Below are 10,542 nucleotides of genomic sequence, written 5' to 3'. Positions count from 1 at the left end.
AAAGAAAAAAGTGATCTGGGTGGGAGGGTACACAGAGAGGAAAAAAAGAAAGCATCCAGGGTGCTCCTTGAAATCAGGGACAGTGAAACAACTTCATCTGACATACTCAGGGTATGTGAAGAGAGGCCTCCTGTTTGAAAAGGACATAATGCTTGGAAAGGTGGAGGGCCAGCAAAGAAAGAGAAGATCCTCAATGAGATGAATTGAAACAGGGACTGTAATTGTGGCTTTGAGCATGTTAGAGATGATGAGGATGGTACAGGAATAGGAAAAGGTTCAGATCCATTGTTCATAGGGTCGCTACGAGTCCTAAATGACTCAACAGTACTTACCAACTACAGCAGTACCTCCTGACAACATGTCTAAAGTATGTGAGACCAAATTTCACCATCCTTGCTTCTAAAGAGGACTCTAGCTGACTTCTTTCATGACAGATGTGCTTGTTCCTTTGGCAGTTCATGGTAAATTCAATACTTCATCAACACCACAATTGAAAGGCATCAATTCTTTTTTTTATCCTCCATATTCAGTACCCAACTTTTATGTGCATAGGAAGAAATTGAAAATATTGTGACTTGGGGCAGTTGCACCTCAGTATTTAAACTAGATCCTTGCTCTACAGATTTGCTCAGTGCAACTCTTCTCTTGCTTTCTTGACCACTGGTACCATGGGTGTTGACTGTGGATTCAATAGAAATTAAATCGTTGACAATTTCATTTTTTTCTCCATCTTTGTTGAAGTGCCTATTGGTCCAGTTGTGAGGACTTTCCCTCCCCTTGATGTTAAATGTAATTCATGTGGAAGGCTATAGTGTTTGATCTTCTTCAGCAAGTGCTTTAAGTCTTCCTCATTTTGTACAAGCAAGGAGGTGTGATCATCTGCATAATATAGTTTGTTGATGAGTCTTCCTCCAATCTTGGTGACACATTATTCTTCACATAGTCTGGCCTATCAAATTATTTACAGTCAGTAGCTCTCAACTCATTGCCATCTAGTAAAAATTAACTCATACCTACAGCAGTTCAGAAATATGAGTTAACGAATTTATGAGGATTATAGAATTGACTCTTGTTAACTACCTTGTAAGCCTTAGAATAGACTAACTCCAAACCAGGCTATGCAATGAAAGCCAGAGCGCTATGGAGTTCTCTGTTATTGACTGAATTATGCAACCCCCAAAATATGTACTGTGACTCCAAACCTCTATGCATATGGTTATACTTGCATTTGAGAATGAGTTGTCTTTTTAAATAAGTCCATATTAGTGTGGGATGTACTTTGAAGTCAATCAATCTGTTTTGAAATATAAGAAGATATTAAGTAGGCAAAGACAGAGAAAGAGAAAAAGAGAATAGATGCAAAGACACATGAAGATCATGAAGCAGAAATGTAAATGATAAGGATTTTCTTCTAGAAAGTCTTTTCCTAGAGCTGGAACTCTGAAATGAGACTTCCAGCGTCAGTGAGAAAAATTTCTGTTTGTTAAAGCTTTCTACTTGCGGTATTTCTATTATAGGACTAGATAACCAAAGGGAGCTCTGGTGGTCTAGTCGTAAGGAGAAGCACTACCAATTCAAAGGCAGGGAGTTCAAATCCACCAGTGACTCCACAGGAGAAATATGGACAATATCCATCCATGAGATTTACAGCCTCTGGAAAAATCTGCTGGAGGGTCAGCTCTGAGTTGGTCCTGACTCATTAGACACATAATGACAACAGTAATCAGGATAGTCTGATGTTTCAAAAGAAATTCTCATCTCCTGTGCCTATAGGTTGAGGAGCTCTGGTGGTGTGGTCTGTAGGAAAATATACTGCTAATCTTGAGGTGGCTCCTGTCTGGTGGTTCAAATCCATTAGCGGTCCTAAGGAAGAAATATGGACAATCTCCTCCCATGTCATTTATAGCCCCTGAAAACCCACTGGAGCATCAGCTATGAGTTGATTCTGACTCAACGGCAATGAGTCGGTGAGTGAATGGGTACTTATAGGAGAGGGTGTGCTAAAAAGCAGACCCACAACTGTCAAAATAGCAGGACTACAAAGGAGACAGCATGTTTTGCTCTACTGAACTTACAGCCGATTTTACTTGGGCCACATGGTGGAGAGTAACTAAAAATACTGGCTTGGCATTCGAGGTGGGATGGATAATTATTTTTGCATTTGCTTTTACATAATCCTTTTGGAGTCATCATAATACAGGCATACTCGTGGGAGCTGGATGTCACTAAGGGTCATGTTGGGTGCATGGCAAATGTTTGGAACCTGCTGGTGCTTACTCATCAACACTATATGACTACTGCAGTGGGAGGGGCATGTTCACTTCTGAGCATCCCAGCAGTGAAAAGAAAGAAAATGTGAAATGTGATGTGCAGCAGATTTATAGATCAAAATAAAACCACTGCTAAGTTCTGCTATTTTTAGTGCTAAGACATACAATGATGCTAAGGGACACCATTATATGTTGGAAGGACAACATTTTCTAATTTATCCCCACATCAGATATAACAAATTTCTCTGGGATAAAACCATTACAGAGGTTGGGCTAAAATAATATGCTCCAAGATCCCAGTGCCACTGTATTTTTAGTTTATTTGTTTGTCTCTGGTACCCACATTTAAATTCACAGATATGAATTAAACTCTGATATCAGAGGAATTAAGATTTGAGCAGAAAAGCATAGCTAAGATATGACAGACTATGGTTCTGTGTGAAGCTAACTAACCAGAGTACCAGAGAAGAGCCTCTTTCCATTGTCAGTCAGCCGATGGGTTTTTCCAGTTACCATTTTGCCATTCATACGAGTGTGGAGGTCGTGTGTTCCAGTAATCTGGGAATCGGTGACAATCACTCAGTTAAGTGTTTCTGAGCCACCAAGTTCCTCACAGCAGCCTTCACGTCTTTGTTCCTCAGGCTGTAGATGATGGGGTTGAGCATGGGGGTCACGACTCCATAGAAGAGGGAGATGAGCTTGTCAGAGAGGTCCTGTTTGTCTGCACCCAGGGGGTCCTTAGACTTGGGCTTCCCATACATAAACAGGATGGTCCCATAGAAGACAACCACGACTGTGAGGTGGGCAGAGCAGGTGGAGAAGGCCTTTTTCCTCCCTTCCGCTGAAGGAATCCTCAGGATGGTGGCAAGGATAAAGACATAGGAGACAAAAATGAACAGGACTGGGATGGCAAGGAAAATAAAGTTGGCCACAACCATGCTAATCACATTGATGGAGATGTCAGCACAGGCCAACTTCAGGACAGCGAGGATCTCACAGGTGAAGTGGTTGATGACATTGTCCCCACAAAAGGGCAGCCGCATTGCCTGAGATGTCTGTACTATAGAGTTTGTGATGCCAGCTGCCCACGAACCAGCAGCCATAGGGACATATGCAGTCTTGCTCATGACTACAGGGTATCTAAGGGGATTGCAGATGGCCACATAGCGATCAAATGCCATCATGCTCAGGAGGACACACTCTGTGGCTCCCATGGCAAAGGAGAGAAACATCTGCCCAAAACAGGCTGAAAAAGAGATGGTTTTCCTGGGAGTGAGGAAGCTGTCAAGAATGAGAGGGACTGAAGAGGTTGTATAGCAGATGTCCAAGAAGGAGAGGTTCCCCAGGAAGAAGTACATGGGTGTGTGCAGGCGAGAGTCAAAGATGGTCACCAGAATGAGGACCCCATTCCCCAGTAGGATCACCAGGTACATCATCAGGATGAGCACAAAGAAGGTTTTCTCCAGATTTGGGTGGGCAGAGAGTCCCAGGAGGATGAAGCCTATCATAGACGAGGTCTGATTGAATCCTACCATCATGCATCTGCTCTGTCAGCTGTAGAAACATAAAAGGCCAACTTCATCTTTCTGTGAAAAGTGCCTGGGCAACAGGGGAAAAAACTCAAAGAACTCTTGCTCTAATGACCGATTCGTGAGTAACTCTGGCAACTGGAGCATCTCTATGAGGTTCCAAGAAAAATGTAGGAGAGATCAACATCCAGCTTTAGCTTGCAGTAAAGATGAGAGATAATTTGGACTAACACTCCTGTAGATGGCACTTAGAAAACGAAGAAAGCAAATATATGTTACGTATATTTACAATAAGACAACAAAAAATTAGAGAGACAAAAAAAAATGAGATAATGAGAAATTATAGTCATGGTTCTGAGAAAACCGGGGAGTCAGAGAGGCATGCTCAATCCTTGAGGACACTTTTAAACTGGGCCATTTGCATTTTTGGAGGGGTCGCTGAGAGGTTGAGCAGTGCTACTGACAAGCTCATAACAAGGGAGAACAAGTTTTGAGGTACGAGGGCCATTGTCAAAGGCCCTTAGCTAAAATTTTTTTCTTTAAGGTAGGATCCCCAAAGACATTGCCATAGAAATAAGGGTGAATTAAAAAATAATGGTACTTACAGATACTGGAGCTCAGTTTTAAGTCTTCTCAAGCCCTGAAAATGGGTTAAGGTGATACCAGATTTTCAATACTTTCATATACCTAACAGAAAAAGGTAACATAATTCTAGTCCTCAAATGATTTCTACAAATAAATGTCAAATAAAACTTTTAGTAACAAGGAAATAAGACAACATGAGCAAAATCCAACGGGAGAGAAATAGCAGAAAATAAAGAGATCCAAAATACCTCTAGACCCAAGCTTGAAAATAAAAATGCTTACAAAGTTCAAAGAGGTAAGAAATAAGGTTGAGAATTTCGACAAATAACCAAAAACTTTAAAAAGGACCAAGTAGATATTTTAGAATTGAAAAAAAAGCAAAAATACACCTAATACGTGTAAGAACAAATCAGACGCAATCTGAGGAGAAACTTCATGACTTGAATGATAAATTAGAAGAAAATGTACAGAACAAACACTATAAAGAATGGAGAGGTAAAAGAATGGACAAGTTGAGAGAGACAGATAAAATTCAGTAGGAAGATCTCTTATATGTAACTGACTAAAAAACAGGACAGAATAGGGCAAAGCAATCTTTGAGGAGATAAAAAAAAATGCCTGAGAGCATTCTAAAAGTTATGAAAGAAATCAAATCACAAATTCTAAGTTTCAAGAACTTTAATTAGAAGGGGGGTGGTGGTGGAATACACATATAGAGTAAAAATACCAGAGTAAAACTGTTAAGTACCAAAAGAAAATTTTAAAGAACATGAAGTAAACTTACCTTCAAGGGAACAGCTGTTTGAATTGCTGCAAAACCACTAAACTTGTTGCTTGTGATAGAATAAGACCAGAAGATAGCAAAATGATGTACTTCAAGTCCTAAAAGAAATAAAGTGGTGAAGTAGAATTTTAAATTCCTTCCAATTCTTTAGCAGTGATAAAGAAGTAAAGGTATTATCAGATGACAAAAAAACAGAGAATTTATCCTCAGCAAATCCTTAATAAAGGAAGGATTAAAGGTAATAAAATAGTACATTATATATCTGTGGGTATAGCCAGTGAATTAAGCTTTTCAAAATGAGAACAATAATACTGCATTAAGTTTAAAACACATAGCAACATTACATGAATTAGGGTTTGAATGGAGCTAAAGGGTTTTATCCTTTTCTCTTTTTTTAATTATGCAGATTTGTTCCCAACATATTTCTTCACTGACATTATATTTCACACAATCATTCCCACACATTGTGTTTTATAAAATTAGTTACCATTGGACTATGCCCACCATCATTTGGTCTTTTCAGGTCCCCAGCAGATCTTTCCAATTTCCTTTACCCACTCCTTCCACTCACCAAATTCTGTAACCCTGTGATTTCACTCTTACCAGTCCTCACCCTTCTACTCCCACCCCTTCACCCCTTGGATTCCAAACATGTTTTACTAGCTATCATTCTATTTTTTATAATAATGGTCTTATGCAGTATTTGTCCTTATGAGACTGAGTTAGTTTACTGGCATAATGCTCTCCAGTCTCTCCCAAGTTATGTAGTGTTTTTTGAAACTGTTGCCCTGGAGTTAAAATTTTCTAAGGATAATGTGTTATTCAGAAAGAGGGAAAAAAGTTATAATTTATTTAGAATATTGTATAGCCAAAGATTTCTTAGACAGGCCATAAAATATCATTCGCTATTAAGGGAAAAGACTGATAAATTATATTACATCAAATTAAGAACTTGCATTCATGAATATGAATTACATATTAGCAACAAGAAAACAAAAATCCTCAACACTGAACCAGTAGACAATGTCATGATGGATGGGAGTTGTCAATGATTTTATTTTACTTGGATCCACAATCAACAAGCATGGTGACAGCAGTCACCAAAAGACTTATTGCATTAGGAACATGTGCTGCCTGGTCCTGGGCCACCCTCATGATCATTGGCGTGTTTGAGCGTCTTGTTGCAGTCATTTGTCAATCTACTTTGTTGAGAGGCTTCCTCTTTTTGTGCTCACCCTCTGCTTACCAAACATGATGTCATACTCTGGGAACTTGTCAATAAATACTGGTAAAAAGTGATAAATTTATATACTAGATTATGAAAAGGAATTAACTAAAGATATATGAAATAACAAAGAGAAGTTACAGAAACAAAACATTTAGTAAAAGAAGTCAGACACAAAAAGTCCTCTTACTGCAACCCCAATTATTATCACTTTGACATAGTTCCTCCTTGAAAGTGGTTCTGGACCCTCAAAAAGGAAGTTAATTCTTCGTCTACATGACAACCTTCCAGATCTTCAGAAATAGATTTAGCATTAAAATAAAGTAGGATCACTCTCTTTTTCTCCTACAGTTCTAAAAATTTTATATTGGTTAGAGGCAAATGGTTTGGCCAGGAATGGACCAGAAAGGCTGGTTGGCACTGAGAATGATGGTAGTACCCACTGAATGATGGTGATGCCCAGTGGGCAGGTCTCAGGAACATGATGCTGAAGCAGTAAACCATTCTCCAGCTGGTTTCTCACTCTGTGTTGACCAGCCCTCTGACATCTGCTAAGCATCCAGCACCATGTAAAGGAATATTCATTCTATCATTTTCACTATCAGACCCAGAAAAATGGCTAAAGGGAACTCTCATGGTCTACTAGTTGTATTGTCAAACTAAAGGCTACAGTTCAAGGCCACCAGCTGCTCTATAAAAGAAAGATAAGCAACCACTTCCTGTGCAATTTACAGTCTCTTAAAACCCACTGAGGGTCAGATATTAGTTGGTTCCAACTTGATGGCACCTAACACCAACTAACAATGAAATCTGGCAGGAGGGTCAGCTATGTTCCAACCCAAAGGAACATTATAGCAACTGTGGCCAAGACTCTAGAATTTAATTGAAAAAGGACAAAAACCCCAGCAGTTTTAAAGAAGAAGAGATAATTACACGTGAGGAGACTGTGATTTAACCCAAATCTTTCTTCCTTTGTATAATAATGGAGTGAATGCAGCCAAATGACCTTAGATATTCTTGCAGTTTGAAGGGTCTATTTGAATCTGTGAGAGTCACAGCAGGTCAGTAAAACTGTCTTATATATCCTCTTCTTGGGCTTCCAATCCATTACAATAAAATTTGATGATCAACACGTAGTCATTCTAAAAAAAGGTTAGTATTCTTTGCATCAAAACTGCACTTACCTTTGTCAGAACCATGGTGAGAAAGACATTAATTCCCCAAAGGTTGAGAAGAATCCACATGCTAGAAAGACTAACATGGGGCCTGAGCAACAGGGTGAGGGCTCAGAAATGTCTGATGGGTCAAGTCAGTCCTATCAGTCGTGTCCCCTCCATTTGCTTTGAGTCCTGGGGACACAATTGAGAAAGGACTGGCCACCACCCTCAGAAGATAATTTAAATTCCAGTTTGTTCTTTGGGATCATTGTAGTCCCTGAAGTCATTTAAAGTTTGGAAAGTGAGTTGTACTCAGTTAGAAACTTCATGTCCTTCTGGGATAACATCCCCAAGATCCAATTATATTGAAGACACTCTAAGAAGTTGGCTCTTTGCAGCTCCCCTTCTCTTCCTTGTTTCCTCCCTTTCTTTCATCTTCATCCATCCTCCCTCCTTCCCACCTACTTCCCTGTCATTATTCAATTAACAGAGAGTTCAGCACCAGGGTGGTCAGTGTTTATATGACTCATTCAGATCCAGTTTCCCCTTGTACCTCTGTCAAACCCTAACACTCGCAGTGTGTGTGCACATACAGTGGTTTTGAAGACTTACATTCTCCTTTAAATTGCTCATCTTGTTGAATTAGGTCCTTTAAAGCCTTCTGTGTTCTTCCTCAGTTATCATACTGCATCCTGACCTTTTGTTATTATTATTTTAGGTGCCATCCAGCTGAGTACAACTCATCGCAATCCTGTGAGCAATAGATTTGAACCTTGCCCTCTCCTGCATCATCCTCACATCTCTGATCTACTCAAGCCCACTGTTACTTGTGCCAATCCATCTTATTGAGGGTTATCTTCTCATCCGCAGACAGTCACCTTTCCCAGCATGATGGCCTTTTTCAGGGACTGGCACCTTCTGACAATATGCCCAAAGTGAATGAGAAACAGTTTCACCATCATAGCTTCTAGGGAGCACCGTGGTTTCATTTTCTCCAAGACTTTTTGGTTGTTTTGGCAATCCATGGGGTATTCAGTGCTTTCCCTCAACCAAACAATTCAAAGACATCAATTCTTCTTCTGTCATCCTTATTCATTGTCCAACTTTCAGATGCATAGGAACTAAACGAAGGGATTATGACTTGAATCACTTGCACCTTGCTCTTTAAACTAGACAACAGATTTTCTCAGTGCAACCCATCTTTTAATCCTTGTCAGCTTTTACCATGGATGTTAATTGTAGACTCAAGGAAAATGAAATAATTGAGAACGTCAATCTTTTATCCATCTATCATGATGTTGCCTCTTGGTCCAGTGTTGAGAATTTTAGTTCTCTTAATGTTGAGATGTAACCCATATTGAAGGCTGTTGTCTTAATCTTTGGCTGCAAGTGTTTCAAATTATTTTCAATTTCAATTAGCAAATTGTACCATCTGCATAACACAGGTTGTTGCTGAGTCTTCCTCTAATCCTGATGCCATATTCTTCTTCATTTAGCTTCCTGTTATGTATGCATGTGCCCCAAGAGAGTCACTAACAAAATATAATGCAGGACCAGGATGGGGACAGAGCACAGGCGCATTCTTAATTCAGTGAATGATGGTTGTGTCTATTTGCCATAGAAAAGGTGCTTTGGTAGCACAGTGGTTAAGTATTCAGTTGCTAAGGGAAAGAACAATGGTTTGAAAACTCATAGGGGCGATTTTACTCTGTCCTATGTGGTTGCAATGAATAGCAATCAACTTGGTGGCAATGGGTTTTAATTCCATAGAAGAAAGGCATATGCAATAACTTGTTTCTGCCTCCCAGGAGTGCACCCTCTAGTGACAAGAGAGAGGCACATGAAAATCCCCTCATTGATGTTTAGTCAAAATCAACTCATCGTTGACTCTCTAGTAGATTTTCAGAAATTATAAATCTCAGCGGAGAAGTTGGCTCATTTTTCTCCTTCAGAGCAGGTGATGGACTAGAACGTCTTTGGGTTGACACCACAACTCCTGACCTAGTAGGGCACAAGAGCTTCCTGGAAAAAAAAAATTCCAAATAAGTTAGGGGAAGGTGTGAGTCAAGGTTGTATCCTTTCTCTATACTTATTCAATCTGTATGGTAAGCAAATAATTCAAGGAGCTGGACTATATGAAGAAAAATGTGATATCAGAATTGGAGAAATATTAATAAACAACTTGTGTTATGTGGATAGCATGTTCATGCTTGCAGAAAGTAAAAAAGACCTGAAACACTTACTGAAGAAGATCAGTATGAGTCACGCCTCAACATCAAGAAAACAAAAATCCTCACCACTGGACAAATGGACAGTATCATCATGATAGATGGAGAAAAAAAGTAAAATTGTTGAATAATTTCATTTTTCTTGGATCCACAATCAAAACCGATGGCAGTAGCAGCCAAGAGCTCAAAAGACATGTTGCATTGGAACAATCTACTGTCAAAGACTTCTCCAAGGTGCCATACAGCGACAATGTCAGTTTAAAGACAAAAGTGTGCCTGATCCAAACCATAGTACTTTGAATAGCTTCCCATACATCTGAGAGTTGGACAATGAATAAAACTAACAGAAGAATAATCAATGCCTTTGAACTGTGGTTGGTGAAGAATACTGAAAATATTCTGCTGGGAAAGGCACAGTCAGAGAAAGACAGAAAGAAGCTTAACAAGATGGATTGATACAGCATCTAATTACGGGATCCTGCCTGTCAGAGACGGTGAGGATGGCACAGGCTGGGGCAAGGTTCCGGTTGCTGTTCACAGAGTCACTATGAGGAGTGGTCAAATTGACAGCACATAATAACAACAAGTTCTTGAGAGCAAAATGTCATCCTTCGTTTACCCATCAATAGTCATGGATCACCTCAGAAAATCAACAAGATCCTAGAACAAACTAGAGTTTGAGTCAGACTTTGTGTAATTTTACCTCTTTTCAATATCCTAAATTTTGGCATGCCCATCCATACACATTCCTGACAGCCATTTAC

General features: G+C 39.6%; 1 protein-coding gene across 1 annotated transcript; it reads right to left on the bottom strand.

Annotated features, from left to right (window-relative positions):
* Positions 1-2,845: 2,845 nt before the first annotated feature.
* On the bottom strand, positions 2,846-3,805 carry LOC102872815 (putative olfactory receptor ENSP00000348552-like). The gene has a single exon (XM_006886831.1). It carries the CDS (start codon positions 3,803-3,805, stop codon positions 2,846-2,848), a length of 960 nt encoding a protein of 319 aa, XP_006886893.1.
* Positions 3,806-10,542: the final 6,737 nt, after the last annotated feature.

The sequence above is a fragment of the Elephantulus edwardii genome, unplaced genomic scaffold, assembly GCF_000299155.1.
Source record: "Elephantulus edwardii isolate Elephantulus edwardi_28Jun2011 unplaced genomic scaffold, EleEdw1.0 scaffold00052, whole genome shotgun sequence".
Classification (NCBI taxonomy): Eukaryota; Metazoa; Chordata; class Mammalia; order Macroscelidea; family Macroscelididae; genus Elephantulus; species Elephantulus edwardii.
The sequence above is the reverse complement of the archived record's forward strand: the minus strand, read 5'-3'. Positions and strand labels throughout refer to the sequence as shown.